The 22011-nt window shown below is 33.5% G+C and overlaps 4 protein-coding genes across 6 annotated transcripts in view; 2 read left to right on the top strand and 2 right to left on the bottom strand.

The window, feature by feature from the left end:
- The first annotated feature begins 56 nt into the window (after window positions 1–56).
- On the top strand, window positions 57–1921 carry LOC144852631 (large ribosomal subunit protein mL66-like). The gene is made up of 5 exons (XM_078710553.1): window positions 57–242; window positions 571–602; window positions 737–841; window positions 1022–1145; window positions 1413–1921. Exons 1-5 carry the CDS (start codon window positions 80–82, stop codon window positions 1499–1501), a joined length of 513 nt encoding a protein of 170 aa, XP_078566679.1. The 5' UTR covers window positions 57–79; the 3' UTR covers window positions 1502–1921.
- Window positions 1922–2021: 100 nt separating this feature from the next.
- LOC144852623 (radial spoke head protein 9 homolog) lies at window positions 2022–4933 on the bottom strand. The gene is made up of 5 exons (XM_078710543.1): window positions 4590–4933; window positions 3955–4120; window positions 3495–3624; window positions 2979–3125; window positions 2022–2535 (listed from the first exon to the last, which is right to left on the bottom strand). Exons 1-5 carry the CDS (start codon window positions 4814–4816, stop codon window positions 2372–2374), a joined length of 834 nt encoding a protein of 277 aa, XP_078566669.1. The 5' UTR covers window positions 4817–4933; the 3' UTR covers window positions 2022–2371.
- A 91-nt stretch (window positions 4934–5024) lies between these two features.
- On the top strand, window positions 5025–8607 carry LOC144852620 (uridine diphosphate glucose pyrophosphatase NUDT22-like). 3 transcript variants are annotated; one of them, XM_078710537.1, is made up of 5 exons: window positions 5025–5311; window positions 5828–6323; window positions 6684–6892; window positions 7330–7423; window positions 7928–8607. In XM_078710537.1, exons 2-5 carry the CDS (start codon window positions 5859–5861, stop codon window positions 8018–8020), a joined length of 861 nt encoding a protein of 286 aa, XP_078566663.1. In that variant the 5' UTR covers window positions 5025–5311; window positions 5828–5858; the 3' UTR covers window positions 8021–8607. The 3 variants fall into 3 exon arrangements, with proteins under 3 accessions (XP_078566663.1, XP_078566665.1, XP_078566664.1); XM_078710539.1 differs by having other exon boundaries at window positions 5798–6323; XM_078710538.1 differs by having other exon boundaries at window positions 5025–5315; window positions 5803–6323.
- A 974-nt stretch (window positions 8608–9581) lies between these two features.
- The window catches only part of LOC144852618 (CDK-activating kinase assembly factor MAT1-like), a 63862-nt gene continuing 51432 nt past the window's right edge, over window positions 9582–22011 (bottom strand). The window contains exon 9 of the mRNA XM_078710533.1: window positions 9582–9626. The gene's annotated coding sequence lies outside the window, so the exon portion shown is untranslated. The remainder of the gene's footprint in view (window positions 9627–22011) is intronic.

The raw sequence follows: 22011 nt of genomic DNA, 5'->3' as shown, positions 1-22011 counted from the left end.
AGCAGGAGTACAGCAAAAGTTGTTACTTTGTTGTTGTTTTTCAACCTAAGCTGACAGTGCGCCCTCTTTATTTTGCAAGATGGCGGCCTCCATGGGACGTCTTGCGTTCTCAAATTTCTACAGAATGTGTTCAAATTACACATTTTATTCTAAAGCTAGTAGAATTGGTCACTGGTACATGTGTTCTAGGCCATCATTACATACTGCTGCTCTTTTAAATTGCACAAAAAGATACAGAAAAGGTTGGTAAACAAAGAAAAGTGTTAGGCCTATAGGCTATAGTCTAGAGTAGGCCAGACTTCGCATGACATGAGGGCGGAACAGCTATTTGCTTGTGAGCCTGTGCCTAACTTGCAATTTCTAGACGATTCATTCTGTTTTCTATACTTCAAAGAAATTAATATAAATAGTATTGTACCAATATACAATACATAGTCAATACACTACTACTATTACAGAAAAATTATTAAGTTGTATAAAAAAGGTTAAAATTAAAATGAGTTTCATTTAATCAATATTTTATTACCATTTTTAATCTAATATCTAAAATAATTTTACCTTTTATTATAGTTATTGAAACCACAGATGGCGATGTTACAACAGTGAGTATTATTAAAACATGTATTAAATCCAGGAAAAACACATTTAAAATGTTGTATTTACCTATTTGCAGCTAGCTTTATGTTACACCATGGTTACATGTAACTTCTGTTTATTTATTCTTTGCACTCTACAGATAGAAGCAGAATATGCAATACCAGAAGCAGGAACCCAGCCTCTTAGAGAAGAATATAAAGATGCATGTCCAATCTGTAGGCTTAATTTACGAGTAACATACAAGGTAAATTAATATATCGATTGGTCAGATGCTTTTCCTGTATAATGCTGTGTAGTCAGTACATTAATAAAACTGGGGAGGGGGCGGGGTGTTAACTGATGAACTAAATCCTTTTAGTTCATTCTGGAAGTCTCAACCTCTCTTTGACCTTTGAAATTAGATTCTTGTATTTCTTTCTTTCAGGATGTTTTGATATTAAAACAGTTCGTAAAAGAAGACGGTTCGATGTTGCCAAAGCGCGTCACCGGCGTCTGTAACAAACAACATAACATTCTTGTAGAGTGCATTAAAAGAGCTAATAAGTCGGGTATGAATAATCAGATTCTTACATACTTGACATTTTCCTCCTGTCCACACTATCAAACTTTATGTGACAAAAAAAATGTTATGTCATATCACTAACCATATTTAGTTTGAAGTGTGATGTGTCCAAATATGGTAGTGTCGATATGATGTCATCATATATGGGCACATCACAATGTTGTCACATACAGTTTATCTGATAGTGTAGACAGAGCTTTACACTGCTAAGCTAAAACAAACATGTCATGACACATATCTATTTTTTTTTCAGGTTTATTACCCGATCACAAACCAAAAGAAAAAATGATTTTGCCGCCAGGGGTCAGAGGAAAGAGGAAAATACGTTTACCACGATTCTAATAATTTAATCGTTTTCAAGGAGAAAGACTGTACAAATACACCAGAAACAAATACTTTTATATAATGGTTGCCTAGCTAGTAAATGGATTCTAAAGCTCTGTCTACATTATCAAACTTTATGCGACAATAAAATGTGATGTGCCCATATATGGACATGATGATGTCATATCACTACCATATTTAAGCATACAACTACCATATTTGGGCACATCATTACACTACACTTATGCCATAAGTAGATATTGGTTAGTGACATTTTGTAGTAGTAAGGTACTTGGGCCTATCTAAATTGTCCCATTTTGAAGGTTGGTGACAATTAACCACCCACAAATGAATAATAGTGATAATAAAGTACTGAAACAAATCTATTTTGAATGGTTAAAAAAAAACCAGCTGTACTGTAATTGTTTGAAATTGGGATGAGCTATGCTAAAAGACACACATTTTAAACCTGGAGAAATTGATTGCAAAACACTTATTCAAAATGAAAGATGTGAAAAACAAAGTACTCGGAATAGTATTTATCGGAAAAGTATAATTACACTTTATTTGCAGAAAACATTCTAATTATTGATGAAGTGTTTGTAATTGACTGCTGCTATGGTGTTTAAATGAAGAAAATAACAAAATAGTTTTTTTTAAATATTACATAACCAAAACATTTTGGTTACAAAACAGTGGTAAAATACTACCCATCAACAACATGACTGAAAAAAAAAACTTTCAATAAATAACGAGTGTAAATTGGTTATTTCAACACATATTTGTGAACATGTATTTACAATTTAGTATATACATTCATTTCATGTTACTTTATATTATAAAGTTATAAAAACAGAATTAACTGTAAACTGTGTTTTGTTTCCGTGTTCACAACATGAACGGAAGGTCTTTGTTTTTCTCTCCAGTACCGAAATAGACGTATCCAAACTGTTTGGACGAAGGCACGTGATAGAACATCATACCGAGCCAGAGGAGGCTGCGGATTATCAATAGACCACTTCCACGCTCAAACTGAATACTGTACGACCGCCCTGACAACAAATATAAAAACATAAAGTTACAATAATTGAAATTTAATATAATTGATTTTAAAAATAATATAGGCTTAAGCTCTGTCTACACTCTCAAACTAGTTTGACAAAAAATGTGATAGATGGACACAATAATGTCATATCACTACCATATTATTTGAGCACATCATTTTTTTTTTCAAACTAGTTTGATAGTGTAGACAGATCTTAAAGGATAACATTGACTTAAGCTCTGCCTACACTATCAAACTACTTTGACAAATATTTAAATGTGCCCAAATAATATGGTAGTGATATGATTATATGGGCACATCACATTATTTGATAGTGTAGACGGAGCTTTATTTACGTAAGTTGGTTTCATGGGCACAGTTAAAAACTTTGGTGGGTAGGAACCACCTTGCCACCCAGATAAATAACTAAAGTTGAAATGTAAAATTTACCTTGTGGTATGTCTTCGCTTATGGGGTCTAGGAAATCTATTGAAGGATCCATGTCTGCTTTTTCAAGCAGAGATTTCTCTTTTAACTTCTGTGGTTCACGAAAATGAAAATAATTCTGAAGTTTACCACTTTCCACAACACTGAGACCTGTAATGAAACAATGATGCAAGAGAAATTACCAAAATAACTCATGGAGAATTCTAAAACTGATTTAATTTAAAACAATATAAATCTCTCTTTGTTTAAACTTATAGCGCCCTCTATCAAAATTATTGAATGCAACAATAGTGACCTGAGGTCACTTTGAATTTTATCTAATGATGTAAGAGGAATTACCAAAATAACTCATTGAGAATTCGCTCTAAAATTTAATTTAAACAATATAAATTAAATATGCAACAATAGTGACCTGAGGTCACTTTGAATTTTTTTTAATTTTTTCATACACCTGCACTTCCCATATTTTCATTTAATTTAATTCATCGTATTCAAAGTTTGTTTTTAACTGTACTGTACCTTCAAACATTCTGTTCATCTGAACGGTGCCATGAGGCGTTTTGAAGTAAGCTCCTCTTGGTACCATGGCAACATCTTCATCAATATTTACAACAACTGATGCTAGTCTATCCTCCTCCTTTATCATAATCTGTAAACAAAAAGTAAACAATCAAATCAAGTCATACATCTTTTTCATATTTTGGTAATATATAGGCAATTTTTAAAAAGTGTTCTCAGACGGAAGCACTGGATACCAATATTAAACCAGTGTCATTGCTAATGCTTGGTTCCCACTAGAGACGCAACACAACGATGTAACGCAACGTAAGGGATTTGACCAATCACAAGCGATGGATTTACTCGACTGTCGCTTTTCTAATTGGTCAACTCGGTTGTTGCATGAGTGTACATCCTTGTGTTGGGTCCTAGTGGGAACCGACAATGCAGGTTACTACTGTAAAACGAAAATATGACGTACTGTGTTTTCTTCTTCCGTGGCGTCATCTCCTTCACCGATTCTCTTTATCTCGATGTGTTCATACTCGTGGGATGGATCTCCAATGAACCTTCCTTTTACAACTGAGCATTGTTCCCTCATTGCTGTCGTTGCATGCGGCAACAAACCCCATGTTAAGCAATCTGAACTGTTGACGAAAAGAATTTAAGTTACATTATTATATAAACCATCTCTACTACTTTAGGCCTTAGGTAGGCTACCATCTTCCTTCTTAAAACTACTGTAGTCTGTAGTAGACCTACTAGCTAGGCATAGTAGGCTATAATTAATAAACCTACAGGACAGCAGTAGCCTATATTATAATAATTAATATTAATAATAGTAATAATAATACTGGGCCTAGCTAGCCTAGGCCTATTTTAACATCAGACAATAAATATCACAGAGTCAGACACAAACTGACTGAAACTTTTTTCTAGTTGATTGATTAATAATAAATTAATAGGCCTAGCCTAGCCTACCTAGGTAGGATACATTGTTTGTATCAATAAATAGGCCTCGCTAGGCCTATCTTTAAAATAAAATATATAAAATATTAATCATCATCATATAAAATTAGTCTAATGAAATAATACGACAGATACAATAGGCCTTACCTGTAGAGAGTTTTTCTATCAACCATCTCATCATTTCCACATCCCTGCACGATGAAGTAGTCGCCCTTGATTCCCATGATTTTTCCCCAGAAGAAAACACGGTGGAACTTGTGATCATGTTGTAAAATGACAAGAGAACTTTGAAGTGTTGCTGCTTGTTCTGGGTTTAAAATTACACCACTTGAACCAAGATAGTTTATGTGTAAATGTAATCCTTCAGAATTCATAATGAACTATAAAGAATACGAATTTTTCCAACGAAATTTGGTGGATTCTACTCAGCAGAAACACGGACAACGACTAAAAATTGGCAGATTGAGGCCAAGTGGTTGTTATGGTTGTTGTCAAGGTGATTGCGCATGCTCCCAATTACAAATGACCTCAAATATTGAACTTCCGGTTGACATGTAAACATCGCATAATGGCCACGTAGTAAACATTTATCGAATCGATTGTATTTTTTTTGCTTTATTTTCCACTAACTGGTGTTTAGCTGAAAAAATTTACATGATCTGTAAAGTAAATTAATTTCTACAAAACAGTCTTAATTGTTAATTTTTAATTAAAGAGAGAGTTTTGTTTGCAGTTCCGAAAGCTAAGCATACTTTTGCCGAGCCAATCACGTCTATGCAAGGTCTCGTCGATGTAAGGTTTAAAGGGTCGCGACGTTTTTAAGTCGATTCGCCCCTATTTCAAATTACGCAATGCAGAAGTAAATAATGGTACGTCGAACTCGTAAACATATTATTGTTTAATTAGTAAATATTATTAGATCATATAATACTAGAAAATAAATGATTTACATTTGTAATCAATGATAAAAACGTAGGCCTAATTTTACAGTAGTAATAGGACCAGAATACGTATGTAGAAGAATATATACATCTGAATACTATATAAATGAATAAATATCAATAATTGAAATAAAATTGAAAGCATACACGCTGTTTATTAAAATGAATTAATAATATAATACTTAATTCATTAAGGGTGTATAATATATACAATATACTACATCGTTAATTACCATTATAATAAGATAGTAAGGTCAAAATAATATAAGAATGATAATCTTGACAATAAAACTGGCAAAATATTTAAATACAGTAATTCTTTTGTTGTAAACAAATATTAATGATAAATCACTAATGCTGATAGATCACGTACAAATCATTGTAAATTGATGTCTGTTAAATTTCTCACGGTAGGATAGATTATAAATGATTTTGATCGCTTAGAATTGTGTCGCAGACGACTGTGGTTAACACAATGGACGAGGAAGCATCTATCCTTTACCAGGCACCTAGTGGTGGTATACGAAGAAACCAAATAATCGTTGCCTTGTCAAGCGAATTTAATCGTAAAATTAACCCGTTACACGAACCGTCAATTGACGCAATATGGAAGGAAAAGCTAAAAGAGAATCCCCGACTCTTCAACGGTTCAAAGTTCAGATTGCACCTGATACAACAGAAGAATCGAGACATGCACCTTCAGATTGGACTAACTGGTTACAAAGATTTCTTAGGTACCAACTGGTCAAAAAATGCCAAAGAGTTATTACGCCTGGGGAAGACAGACCACGGAGACTCGCAGGGGTACATGTCTAACGCGCTCGGTGTTGGCGCTTTTATTCACACTAAAGATGGTTTCGTGGTGTTTATTAAAAGGAGTCAGCACGTAGGAGAGGCTCAGGGATTGTGGGATGTTCCGGGAGGACATCCAGAACCAGAGGTAACTAAAATGGTTATTATAAATAAATAATAAAAAAAGAACCAAGCAGGTTTAGAATATTGAATATCTATCAATCGTAATTTTTTTATTTCTATTTCATACGCATGCAAATTGTCGAATACGTACGGTAAATATCTAAAACTATTCATTCATGTTCAACTGTAGTTCTGCTGCAGAGAGTGAGAAGGGGGTGGTTTTGGGGGGTTGTGTCATAGAAAAATATTTTTTTTCTCTGAATTGTTTTTAGCGTCGGTTCATTTTGTTTTATTTTTAATATTAAATATTAAAAAAGGGTTTATTAACATTGTCAGGAATAAATAAATATTTCTTCTTACTAATGTATTTAATTGTTTGTTTTAGGAATTGGTTGGAACTGTTAAAGATCCGGCAGACATATGTATAGACGATCTGGATCCTTTATCGGTAGTTAATGAGATTTTTGATTCGACTCTTCGGGAGATCAGAGACGAAGTGAATGTACCGATGTCGTCTTTATCTGAACCAGTTCTGATGGGTGTTTCGTTAAATCATACTAGTGCTTTTAGACCAAGTGCGGATTTTCTGGTGAGGTTAGTACTATAGCGTGCCATAACGACGCATTGTGATATAACTACTCGCAGTAATTTTCCATACGAATTAATACTAGCCGCGTCTCCGGCGCGATTTGTTTTCGTACATAAGTTGGGAACTTCTTATGTGAAGATATCCGACCTACTTCCTAAATATAACTTAACCTAACAATCTAAATAAGCTCTCTCTCATTATTAAAGTAAAAAGTAGTTGCTTATGAGATTCGAACCCCATACATCAACATGTAGTCTAATCATTTCGACTCAAAGACGGCTCGATTGAAAGCGTTTTCATTTAGCGAATGTGGTTAGGTCAATTCTTACGTATGGATATGACTAATGAATTATTCATGTTTATTTTGTGACGTTTCAAATATCGCGTAACGGGCGTTGGTCCATGCTGGTTGATAATGTTATGTGATTGTTTTGTTTTTAAGGTGTTCTTTGTCTTCTCAAGAAATTAAACAACTTTACGAGTCAGGAGGTTTAGAAGCTGACGAATCAACATCTATTAAGTTTATTCCTGTTAAGGTGAGCAAAAGTGGGATATTTTGCGCACTGCATGCAAGTAATTGGACCAATCACGACGCGTTGGTCATTGGAACTTTCGCTTGTGATTGGTCAACTTACTACGACGTCTTTGCGTATTGTGTGCGTATAGTGTTTTAATGTTCTTATTTATCATTGTACTCAATTACTGTAAACTAGCCTGGCTTTAATCTTCATTCTGGGGTGGGCTAACAATTGTGTCTCCTGTATTTACTCTGTCGTACGTTTGAGTGGTGGTTCAGAACTACGTTCGTAAAGGCCGGCTCAGACAGCGTCGTACGACGAGGCCGACGAAACGTCTTGACTCGTCAGTGCTGTCTGAGTTGAATCCCGACGAGACGAGATTGAGATAGCGTGTTTAATTCTATCCCCACACGAGACGACTAGTCGGGCCTCGTCGTACGACGCTGTCTTAGTTGGCCTTTAGAGGCTACTTACTTTTTTGTTGCATTTTAGAAATCATCTTTCTTTCTTATTCTTTTTAAGAACGTAAAAATGCTACCTGAATCTGAACTTTGGGAACAAATGTCCCCATCTGGAAAAGGCTGTGTATTTGTCTACAACCAGACAACGCTATGATCGGCCAGTAGTAGCAGCCTCAACAATAAAATGGTAATGCATTGAAAGCGTTCCATAAACTGTTACAGTGTTAACGTAAACTTACTTCAAACCTGGACACAACGCGTACGTGACGGCGTACGCAAGTGAATTGACCAATCATATCGCGCCGTAATTGGTCGATACATTCGCGTGCGCTACGTCGTTAAGTGGGAACCAAGAGTTGGACTATGTGTCTAAAGTATTAATTTAAACAATATATCGGTGGTGGGTAAATCGAATCGTTTAACAAATTAAATTATTTATTTCGTACAAGCTGACACACACGGTACTTTGATTATCCTACAATAAATACACTTTATGAAAGTCACTGTTATTGTAAATATAGTTAAGCCTATAATAATCCATTGAATATTTTATACATTTTATGATGTAGTCACGTCCATCTGGACTCTCCGACGACGTAAGCGCACCGCAAGTAATTGGACCAATCACGACGCGTTGGTCATTTGAACTGTCGCGTGTGATTGGTCAACTCACTTGCATTGCCTACGATGTCCTTGCATCCAAGATTTAAAAGCGTTATATCGGAAAACGTTTATTCGTCTAAACTATGTATTTATTTTTTGGAATAAAGAGAAATTTAATGATATGGTGACATGTATACTCTAATTCTCCTTATTGGTGATCTACAAAAAGAATTCTGTTTAGCGCCATCATCGGCAGTAAAACTTGTTTTATGGTTAAAAAGGTCACATCAATGTAGACTCTAAAATACAAACAATTTGAAGTTGAAACCAACAAAAACAAATATGAGCCTGTGAAAAAATGTAGGAATTCTTAAGCCTTATAAAAAAAAACCGCTCTTTAAACTGAAACAAAATTATAAGTAATTATCTAAGCCTAAGTAGGCCTAATTATCCATTAAAACACAACATTATCAATACTTTAAACATCTAGGCATACAAGATTCGTGAATCCATCAATCACAGTTCAAAGCTTTGTATTCTAAATGAAAATTGTCACTTTCCTATCAAGCTTAAATTTCATCATCATCTTATCAGCGACCTGTTGGTTTTAATTGGTACTTGATGAGCCCGCCCGCGGCAACTCCTTTGGAACTAATGGGCTACAAGTGCCACTAAACATTAGCCTAGCCTACGCCAACTCTGAAAAATAAAACCAGACGGTGTGTGGCTAATTGTTGAATCCGATATGGCCGGCGATATGGCGCGATAAAACGATGTATCTCTTTACGCAGCAGAACTCATCGTTCAAGAGCACTATGATTTGTTTTGTGGTTCACAGGGAATGATAATTAAAAAGAACATCATTATTAATTACTTTATAAAGAGCTGTAAAGATTTTAAATCCAAGGTGAAACACGTGTAATAATTTTTAGATAATTGTTGTACGTCTATTAAAACACGTTGCCAAGGAAATTAAATATAGTGCAAAAAGTAAGTAGCATCAAATGACGGACCGAATTCCCAATCACAGTTACTTGTATCACCCCCTCATACATTCACAATAAAATGTGTATGTGTACAAGTATATACTTGCCCCATTTCCCAAGTCTGTAGTTATTTTCTTTTGTTAGTCCATCAGTCGGCGTTTCGATTTTTGTCTGAAAATACAAAATTATGAGCTCACGTATTATACGTATGAAACGTCATATCTGCCAAAATATTTTCTTTTATTAATTCGGTCAAGAACACAGTCTTTTGTGGGCCTCCTTTGGGTTCGTTCGCTGATATGTTAAGGCGCACCTATACCCACATTTATATGGTTTATTATTACAGTATTTGTCATTTTGTCGTTTGATGAATTCTTTAAAGAAAAAATATAGTTTCAATTAGTCGAGCGGCGAATCCAGAAAAGCTATAAGCTGAATATCTTATTGGAACTTAAATGACATTAAGGTTAGATGTACCGCTGTAACCTCTCACCTGACGGTGATTTTTATTGCCAATTTCATGTTTATAGGCGTTAACGACATGATTTCACACCGTAACGCAAATTCATTATTTTGTCCACGCGCCAAACTTTGCCGACGCGTTACAAAGGAAACTCGTGGGAATTAGATTTCCCGCAAGATTTCGGTTTTTCATGCTTGTACATTTCTCGGTCTACGGAGGTTTTGTGGAACTTTTTTCACCCGTTACGAATGATCTACCCCATGCAGATTGGTGTTGTAGGACTCTCTTTCACGCAGAACACAATGACAATTGCCGCTTTTAATTACCTTGCGTTCTCTAGGGTTCATTTGCGTTACGGTGAACGCAAACTGATGAAACCCAAATTGTAAGCTTTTTCTATCGCTTTCATCTGGAACGAAGTAAGCAGACTATAGTTGGCATAGGGAATAACAAAGGCGCCAAAACTCACGCGTGCAACAAATGTATCATTTAGATAGTTTACACCTTTTTTACCGGTGCATTGTTTGACCTAAAGGAGGTCAAAACATGCTTTTTACGCCATATTTTCAGATAATAAATCATTATGGACAGATTAGACGTAAATTATTAACGAGATTCCTGGTTTTCAGTCTACGAGGAATAAATTCGCAAGAAGGCACGATTCAAGTGATGGTGAAACAGAGGTTCTTGAACACAAATCACAAAAGGGTTAGGCTAGCCTAAGGAGGTTCTGAAAGGTCTACTTGGGGAGATCTATCGGGCGGCGATTTTTTTCGAAAAATGACTGAATGCACATAATCACAAACGGGTTAGGCCTAAGGCGGTTCTGAAAGGTCTACTTGGAGAGATCCATCGGGCGGGGATTTTGTCGAAAAATTACTAGTTTCTAGGCTGCACTGAAAATTGCAATAGTTTTTAGAGTACAAAATACTGTGAAATCTGAGCCAATACCACATCTTTGAACAAGATAATTTATTATACTAAAATACATGAAACGAATAAGAAAAAATATTGCTTCTACAAAAAGTTTTGGGAGTATACAAAGTATATACTATAAATAACTCATCATTCTTAATTACAATTTTAAGTAATAATTCTTTCTCGTTACGAAAATAATTATGTAGGATTGTAGTCTTTGTAAACTTTGTAAAATTGTGTATATAGAGAAATTAATTGTAGAAAAACAACATATTTAAAACCAAAAAAGGATTGTAATGATGAGTTATAGTATATAATTTTTGATGAAATAAAATAAAAAATAAATAAAATAATATAAAGAAATTATAAGAAAAATAGGAACATCTGAGCCTGACGAAAAATATAGCTTTTGGAGTAGGCTATAGTTCAATGTTGTTAGATAAGATGGTGGTCTGGTGGTTCAGAAAAATTGCATTTGACATTTTAGAACAAAGAAACAACGAAATGATTGTACAACAATCCGATTGATTTACTAGATTGTTAAGAAAAGACGAATTGTAACAAAATATTGTACATACATACTGTAAACTCTCGGTTGTCTTTTTTCATAGAAAGAGGTAATGTTACTACCACTGTCATGAAAGAATTAAGTGCTAACATTTGTTACATTCCTGTATGTGACACATTCACTCAGAGCAAACCCTGTATAATGCAACACAACATCTCCATTTCATTTTCAAAATAGGCCTATGCTTATGCGGTATTAAATTGAACAAATTAAAAACCCAGTTTATGCAACAAATCTCCATTTCATTTTCCAAATAGGCCTATGCCTTATGCAGTACTAAATTAAACAAAGTCAGAATTATCCTTTATGATTTTTTTTATAGAGGGTAAATTGGAATCGCTGATTTCAAAATATACATAATTTTTATTTAGCCTAGGCCAACAAATTAAAAAAACATTAAGTCAGAAACCATCTCATTTAAAGAGTTGCTTTTATAGTCAAACAAAAAAAAGAGAGTTGTGAATTGATAACTGTAAAGCTGGATCGCCGTTTCAGTATGTGTTATTTTCGGAAAGTATAAACATTTTCAACATATAATTTTACTTAGAATTATGCCGCATTTAAAAAAAACTATCCCCGTCAGCAATTATTAATGTACTGTATGTTTTGAAAGATTTTTTTTTTCATTAAAAAAAAATAGCCCCGTCAGAAATGATTAATGTAATGTATGTTTTGAAAGAGTTTTTTTTCCCATAAAAAAAAATAGCCCCGTCAGCAATTATTAATGTATGTATGTTTTGAAAGAGTTTTTTTTTTCGAGAACTGTGAATTAATATGTAAGGGTTAAAAAGTTGGAATTGCCGTTTCAGTACGTGTTATTTCAGAAATTATACACATTTTCAATCATATATTATTTACTGTAAATATTTTAATTATGTTTAAAGGAATGTCACACGTGGTTGTAAATCTTACAATGGAGAATCTATTTATCATTCAAACTTAATTACCAAAATTAAGAAAAGTAGGTTTATTGTTTTAAAAATTCTACAAACACAGACAGTCTAAATTATTAGGCTAAACATCTTGGCGATTTTGTCGCCAATAAGGCGATTCCTAATCATATTATTGACATCTATGATCTAACGTAAATGGTAATTGTTGAACAGTATAAATAATTTTCCGAAGAAAGACCAAATTAACCATTCCTAAACGATAGCCATGTCGTTCGTAAACTTTAATGAATCACAATATTTTCATGTGAGTTGAAGTAAGAGTACAAGGCATATGGCACGGTTGGAATATATTAACTTGGGACGAAGATGGATGAGCTTTGGACTTGATTTTGAACGAATTGCGACGTTTACGACGCGATGTAGACGGGTTTGAGGCACGTTGAGACAGCAGCCACCCACGACTCAACCGAAAATGTCATTCTAGCCCTGGTTTCTATCCAAACTCTTGACTTTTTTTCGACGTTGAAAATTTATAGTTTCGTCGATATTTTTTATGTATGGCACGCCAGGACGGACATAACTATGTTAAGTTGACATCGCTCGTGTTGAGTTAGCGCAACAACATAGGCATAGTACATACTTATTTACACGTTTATATTTTTTCGTTAAAAAACAGTAGAATTAAAAAATTTTGTATTGTAGCTTACAGTCACAGTATCATTCCAAAACATCTTACTATGATAATTGCTTGCAAGTTATTTATCTATCTGAATTTAATAAGCATGTTTTTTTTAGTTGACTTAGCGTCACTTTGGTTAGCGTCCAGTTTTAGATTGTTTATTTATTTTTAAAAAATATTTTCTATTTACTAATGGAAAGCGACGACAAATAAAGTATAATGTCATCCAATTGGAAACACTGACATATCGAGGTCGGGTCATGTACTTAAATGGCTTTTCCGCGGGTCTTGTTATTCAACAATATATTAGTTGCTATTCTAAAATAATTGATTTACAACGAACTAATAGATTTCAGTCTTTGGAATAGAACATAACACAATAGGCAGATAACTCACTTCCACCATGGATAGATACGGTGGTATAATAACCTTCCGCGCCAGCATAGTTCATATCTTTTAACTTTACGGCGTTAATGCTTTTGTTTAATGGAAATGTAAACCTCCTTACAGTAGGATTAATGTTATTTTGACGATGATGCAGATTGAAACTATGTAATTAACCTTATGATTAAAGAGACTAGATTAGAGGAGAAATGCCTCATGTTTGGTGGTACGTTGATATCACAGCAAAAATGTTTGATCTGTCAAAACAAAGTCTTAATTTTCTAAACCAACTAAACTATAGGCCTAAGTATAAGGTTTTAGTTAAATTTCGTTGACAATGTGACCGTCACATACAATAGTTCGATGTGCGCGTTCAGGCATTGATAAAATGGTACGTTTTCTGTACGCGCGTGTCCAAAAACGGCGACAACCATGGTTTCCTGTTTACGCGCGCGTACAAACGGTGTTAATCGTACGCGTTTTGTACGCGCGCGTCTAAACAGTGATAACATTTTGTACGCGCGCTTCGCGATGTCAATCATCCTTCGTTCTATCTTCATTATTATACTTGGCGAGTTCTTTGGACATTTCTTACAGTTAATATCGCTCAACATACTTCAGGACTTAGAGTGAACGAACAAACAAAAGCAAAGATTATTTAACAACAAAAACAAAACATAAGTAAAAGAAAACACCGGAATCACAGTCTGGCACCATTGATCGATAGTATAGAACGATTAGTTTTGGCTTTTGCCCTGCACTCGTTCATCAAAAGACGTTGATAATAAACAAGTTTATACGGATGTTCAACTGCTCATAATATGGGTTCAGACAAAAAAAACTGTTATTAAATGACGTAATTTGCTCTTAATTTGAGTATTTTATAAAGTAAAAACAAATTGTGATGACATTAAGCCTGATATTTACGTATTCCTAATCGATGTTGATAGAGTATTCATCAGATATATCTTTTTTGATTAAGAGTATGCATAGTAATTGATAAAAGAAAGAGCCAGCTATACATTCTAATTTGAAGTACACATAAACATTGCAATTAAAACTTTTTTAACTGGCGCCCTCTGTACTGTAACAAAGTTTCCAGAGAAAATTGTTTTCGTTTGAAAAGTGGGTTTTTCTGACCATTTCGATTGGTATAGTATAATCATATTTTGTGCAACGCAACGATGGGCCGTGATGACGTAAATTACGTACATCATGTTTGAAAGCGTTTTAATTTAGAATTCGTTGTCTGCTGGTAACCAAAATTGCACGCACCTATTTGAGGAAATAGAGAGGACCAATCAATTCTCATGTTATCTTAAATTTAATTAGAAAACGGTAATTTATGTAAACATAAGCGAAGGATATGTCCAAAGAAGCAAAGTTAAAACATTTAGACCCGTTTATATTAGCAACACTCAGCACCGTGATTGGCCAGAGTGAAATATCATTCATCTCAAAATAGTAAATAAATCAGGCGACTGAGAGTGGAAACCCTATCTGTCGCCTGCTAAGAATGCCATGTTTGTTTGCTTTGAGTCAATGAACGTTTTATAATGCCTAGATGAGGCCAATGGCAACACGTCATCAGATCGCGGCTATCCTGTCACTCACAACCCAGTCGTATGGCGCGCCAAGCTGTCATTTATTCGGAAATAAAGATATCTTAGATATCTCAGTTTAAAACTAAGATATCTCTATTAATATAGATATCTATATTTAAAACTAAGATATCGCTATTTAAAACTAAGATATATCTATTTAAAACTAAGATAATTATCTCTATTAAAAACTAAGATATCTCTATAGATTGAATAAATGACAGCTTGGCACGCCATACAGTCGCGTCGTAACGTGGTCGACTCTCCTTCGTGGGTACAAATAGGCCTAAAGAATATGGAAAATAATCCATTTGAGGCTAAATAAAACAAGAAATATTTCTTACAAAAAACGCCGCTCGACTTTGTGACGTAGAAGTTTTAATTATTGTTCTTTCTTCAGAAATAATAATTTATTATAAATTATGTTTGTTCAACAATCAGTAGTACTAGCAGAAAGGAGTGAAATGACTCCCTGGTACTAGCAAACATTTTGTGTAAATATAGTCTGGCCTACTGTACAGAACAAAATATAATCATATAAACTAAACTATAATGTACATATTCCAGGGTATGGCATTACTCTAAGGTCGTTGTATTTGAATTCTTTTTGATGAGAGGTTTTAATAATAGCTTATATTACTTATTTTCGAAAAACTTAAAAATGGTGATTGATGATATTTAACCATCATTCTTATTTTGTATTGGTTGGTATCGACAAAACATGATGTCCATCAAATTTGCATGATCGCAATTTTGATGGTTTTAGAGAACAATAAAATAAAAATGATAAATAATAAAATGCCATGCGGCTACAAATCTGATGACATTTTTTTCATCCATTATTCCAAAAAAATTGGATGAGCATAATCATTCGAAAATGAGCAAAAGAAAAGCAAGCAACTTTCAAGATTCAGAACTTTTTGTTTAATATAAGTTTTAATAAACAATAAATGCTCCCAAGTATATTTAGGTAAATAGACACATATTTATCATAAGATCATGTAAAAAAATGAAACTGAAATGTCAAAATTAACTGGAAAAGTTTGTCCTATTTCAAATAAAAAATCGTACCAAAATGTTAGGATGTTTAACGCCACCTCATTTTGCTCTTTGTTGTCCCTTGGTGCCTTAAAAATCCATTTTCCCTCCCATTTTCAACAACTTTTTTTGACCTAAACTGTACTCAACTAATTTTGTTGAATTTCTTTCTACAAAGTTCAGAAAGTGTTCTCAAGCCATTACAAATGTGGTACAGTACAGTATATAGTAAATAAATATGCACACAGCAGACTTGTGATTTTTTTAGCCCTTTATTTACATTTTCGTTATCTAAGTTTACGTTTAAAACAACCGCACATGGCCTTTAGGTAGCTTTATGATATACAAAAAGTGTATAAACTATACATTAAGTAAGCAGATATCGGTCTTAAATACTGCATTTCAAAAACAGTGAATTTTAGGTACAAAGTACATTATTTTGTGGTAAGTATTATCTGAAACCTTTCATAGATACAAGCCTATATAGTTATTCAAATTATTGTTTATTAAATGAAATGCTTGCAAATTAAGTTTAACTATGTGTTGCACGCGCTCAGTGTATCTTTAATTTGCTAAAAGTTGGTGTCTTTCACCCGATTGTGCTGTATTTTAAACGTATGACAATATTTTCCCGGTATCATGGACATTTCCGTAATACAGGAACCCATGTGTTTCACATGTGGTGCTTGTATCATATTATCATAGGCATAATAGGTTAAATGCTATACAGGATACATTTTGATGCTGTATCTATACTAGTATAGGTATTTCAGTATAACTCTGAACAAATTTAGATATTATGAATTTCCATTTTAAGTGGACCAATAAAATTTCTTGAATCTTGAAAAAGTTCTCGATAAATCAGCTAAGTTTAGAAGTTCCGTTTCTGTACAATAAGTTCCCCGTGTCTCGATGGTTACAAAATGTTGTGCTCAGGTCTAGGTCCTACTACCGGATAAGGAAATGTTGTTAAATAAATTAATATTTTTTAAGTGACTAAACTTCAACCAATCTATTTCAAATTGAATTTTGATACAGAGGTTATCAAACGTTGTGGTATTTCCACTTGTCATATTCAAGTATAGATCGAGTTTTGTTATTTTTCTCTCATATAATGATTGACGGTAACTTTATCTGTGAACTATGTTGTCCTAAAAACTAACGGTAATGAAATTTACACGCTTTGGAAATTAATATCAATCGTGAAGTTTATAAGAGAATCAGAATAATTGAGTTAGGCGCAAACTTTGCGGTTTGATAGCCAGCGACAATGCGTTTGAGGTCGAGGGGAGTAGTGCGATATTGTTCCCGTGCCCACACTTAACTGAACCGTGCTCAAGCAAACTGATTGGGCTTAGGGCAAAAAGAAACAATCTCTTTTTGACTCCTTTGTCTGCTCTGGCTTCTTTATAAAAACCTTGTTTGTTTATTTTAAGTTGCTAAATTTTGGCTATCATGAACCTCATACCGGCTAGTTAATGCGCTGGAAATCGTGATCTGAGTGGATTGAAAGAAGCCTTGTTGAAATTTTGCGTTGAAGCGAAATAAATCGTACCTAACGAGTAAGTTCACTTAGCCACGTTTTCGCAAATCATAATATTAGTGTTTTCAGCAGGCGGTCACTGGATTATTGTGTATGATATAATCTTATGTAAAACTTTTGTCAGTTTAATTGAACCAGTAAAAACAAACTTTGTTCATTCAATTCACGATCGGCTTGTCATTTTTGCAACCGATCCTAAAGCCTCCGGAAACTCAACTTATAGCCAAAAAGGAAGACGCGCTCCTAAAAATATATTTTATTTTTCTATTGTGTTTTAATCTTCACAACAGTTCGGTAATTAAGACGTTAGGGTTAATTAACGGATTATCAGAGCGCTAACAAAATCAGCATCCTATAATTATATGCTACCTATGCTAGTAAACTACGAACGTTGGTTTTTTAGTATGACGGTGCAAAACAGAAGCGACAAAATACATTTCAATGGCAAGAAAATTTAAAAAATGTAGGCCTATATAGTCTATCATTTATTTATTTATTTATTTAAATATCCAAAAATCACAGAGAAAACTGAATTGCTTGGTAGTAAAAATATAGATAGAGAAAAAATAAACATTAATACAAACGTACAAAACAAAATTCCATTACAAAAGTCATGCCCAATCGTAAGCGAGTGCAAAGAGGGTAATGCTTTTTTGGAATTTTACTTTTTAGTGTAAATACTAAAGTAAAATATTTTATAATTCTACAATCGAATGACAACATTCTCAATATCATACTTTTTAACACGAATTTATTTAAACTTTCTAACCCACAATCTCGTGAGCATGCCAACAACATAGATTTAAAATACTGTAAGCGTCTCATCATTTTCGTCATCACCCGTAACGTCTTCCTTTTCAAACTACAAGTTAGGCCTATAATTAATTTGAAAACCAAAATAGCTTAGCGACAGGCCTAATTAACTACTGAAATAATATTTTTCATTGTTAAGTTTCAGTATGTTTTGTAGGCCTAAATAAATATATAACATTCCGTGTGTGGGTAATTGAGGCGCGGCGAAAGCACGGGTTAAATACACCGAATACTGCGTCGCAAAACTAGAACCTGTAAACTTCACACCTCGTCATTATACGCCGCGCATTATCCAGCTGAGATTCTAAACAATTTTTATTTACTTGTGTATATTCCAAATAGAAAAATAGCATAAATATTGACAAAACAAGCGAGAAATGAGACCTTGGAATCAAATAGAAGTCTCTTATTTGGAGTCATAGATGCGTGGCTTAGACCAACCCCTCGAATCGTAATCATGCCCGCCTTAGTAGATTGCTTGAATAGGTACTAGCTTTCTAACCATGCCTCAGTTAATCAGGCTGAGAAACGCGTGCATGCCTCGCACGTTTTATGCAAGATATTATTAGACTGTATGAATAGTTGTTTATTAATCTATTTTTTTTATAATTATTCTGACAAACGTAAATTCGATTAGGGCCTATAAGCGTATTAAAATCTTCGATTTCTATGCATTTTAGCTTCTACTTTAAGATTGCAATAAGATGCCCCATGAATATAATGGGGTACGTTATTAAGAAATATACTAATTAGTAATTGTGCTCACAATGTACAATAGATGGCTAAAAGTTTAGGCCTATTTTTTTTTCTAAATGTAGGCCTACCTTCGATGATTATCCTACATATAATTTTTTCATACTTAAGAACACTTTATAAGAAGAAAACCAAACTTCAGAGGCAAAAGTCGCCAAAAATTAGAAAAATAGTTAAAGGACAATATATTGAGGCAAAAATAAATATCAAAACGAAATGTGTATATATATTATTATGCTGCTGTAATAGGCCTATTACAAGTTCCTTCATAATTATTTAAATTGATATATTTTAGATTATTATTCTGCTGCAATATTTAATATTAGACTATATTACAATTTTTTCATAATTATTAAAATTGATATATTTTAAAAAATGAAATAATTATGAAAATTATTATGCTTCTACAATCATTAATATTAGACTATATTACAAAGTTTCTTCATAATGATTTAAATTGATTTGTTTTAGAAACTCTTCTGAAAGATTTTTGACATTTCATTTGTTTTTCCATGAACAGTAATAAGGCGATTTAAAATCGTAAAAATGTTTTTCTTCGTCTAATGACTTTTGGATGTTCTTATGCGATGAAGATCCATTTGGCAACAGAAAACAAAACAATTTATTCCATTACGATGTAATGATGTCTATAAAGCACTTAAATTATTGCATTTACACCTATTTGTTTTTGCAAATGACGTTTTCTGGTTCGGTTAAGTTACATAAAACTAAGTTTAAGACGCTAACAAAGACAGCAGAAAATCGCTCTTAAATCCAGAAAAACAACTCATTGTTATATGTTATGAGCTAAGCCACGGTGTTCGTTGTTTACAGGGGTCTTACATGTTGGAAACAATGGGGTAAAACAGGACTTGCACGGATTACAAGTTGTCGAGCAAAATAAGCCGATGAGGCCTAGAGCGGTTCAAACATGTTATGTATTGTTAGAAGTACTAAAACAAACCGGAGTTAATAAGACTAATAACAGAGAAACAAGGCAACAATGTGGTAGGATTTAGCGTCTTAGTTTTAAAAGTTTTAAAGTTATTGGGTGTTGTATGATAAAGAAAACAAGCCCTAAGTAGGTTTAATAGCATAATTACTTCACGGTTTTAAAAGTAATTCACCCTAATGTATGTGTACCCGTATGCACAGAATACGCAATCGACCAAAAGCTTAACAACTTTTTTTCCATGATGATTTCAATGTATTTGTACTTAAAAAGAAACGATAAAAAATATTAATTAATTTGTTGTCCTCTCAAGTCATTTTATTTATTTATTTAACAACATCTTTATACAGGATTAACAGGTTTAAAGGAACACTGTTTTGCATTGTGGTCCTGTCTTAAATACAAGAAATCAGGGAAAAAAGTTTTGTGAAAAAAATGAGATCGATATCTAGCTTTGAATGAAGCAAATATTATATCGTTAATTTAAATTGCTTTTTATGTATGACAAATTATCGGGTTTTTTCATATAGTTTTCATTGATTTCAAATCTAAAATGTATTTTAAATGCTATAGGTCTAAAGTTAATTCTGTAAAGTGTTAACCACATAAAATTTTCCATTTAATTTTGAAGTTACAGTAGGCCTATTTAGCTTACTATTAAAACGGTGCTCATTTTATAAACAATAATTGATGAACATTTCTACTTCGAAGAATGGGTGACTGGACTTTAATATAATATACAAAATCATTCGGATTTTCAAAAATTAAAAACTAAATGAGCCTATAAAACTAGATCACGGACAGGTCACGATATTGTGACCCGCATATAACCTATAACTATATTTGATATTAAACAGAAGATTGACCCATTATCGATATCGATCGACATGTTTGGGCCGAAACAAGATCGGTTGCAGGTGGCTGACCAGAAGCTATCTCTAAAAAGACACCCTTAAGTGCCTTCATCTTCTTATCTATAAGTGGAGGATGAGAAAATGAATAAAGCTGATCGGATGTTTAGGCTTTGGTTTAGGCTTACACCCAATCAATATATTATCTTGCCATGAATGTAGCGTTTAGGCCCGCAGCCATGTAACAAGTTGCATTATAAAAAAGAATATTATCGCACGGTATTATTCGCCACTGCGAATCCTTTCAAATAAAAAAAATACAGCAGCCAAACAGTTAATCCCTACAAGAATTTTGAGGTATTGGTTCATTTTCAAATAAAAGTATTGGATATTACATATAGTACAAAATGTATGCTACATCATGGGGATACTCTAATAAAATGAGTATATCGTCAGTAAGAACACACACAAATTAACGCGCGCGTATAAAAACGGTACGGTACTACATCATAGTCTAAACGCGCGCGTACAAAACGGTACATCATAATTTAATCGCGCGCGTACAAACGGTACGGTACATCATAGTTTAAACGCGCGCGTACAAAAACTGTACGTTACATCATAGTTTAAACGCGCGCGTACAACAAATGTCAAATATTATGGTTATTTGTACGCGCGCGTCCTTTAAAGTTAGTACAGTATCACAACGTATCTTTAAAAATCTGGCTAACGGGAAAACACAATACGAAATGAGTTAAGTATGCTTAAACACCTTAACTTTTGTTATTTTTTGATCCAATTATTTCTTTAGGCATCATAGCGGCGAAGGTCAAATGTCTGCGTAGCATATTTGAAATAGATAATAGCTTTGCCTAACTTCATTAAACATTATGTATTCTAAATAATTTCATACGTTCATGGTAGATTTGCCTCGAGAAAAACATCTTTGTAAATAATGTTGACAAACCACACCGCTTTGTAGATAAGCATCTATACAAAGTAAAGTACATGGCATTTATCCTTCCAAAATTAATGCACAAACTAATAAATGTAGTTTTTACAGATTTGTTACAATTAAATGAAAACAATATAGTATTAAC

The sequence above is a fragment of the Antedon bifida genome, chromosome 9, assembly GCF_963402885.1.
Source record: "Antedon bifida chromosome 9, ecAntBifi1.1, whole genome shotgun sequence".
NCBI classification, from domain to species: Eukaryota; Metazoa; Echinodermata; class Crinoidea; order Comatulida; family Antedonidae; genus Antedon; species Antedon bifida.
The sequence above is the reverse complement of the archived record's forward strand: the minus strand, read 5'-3'. Positions and strand labels throughout refer to the sequence as shown.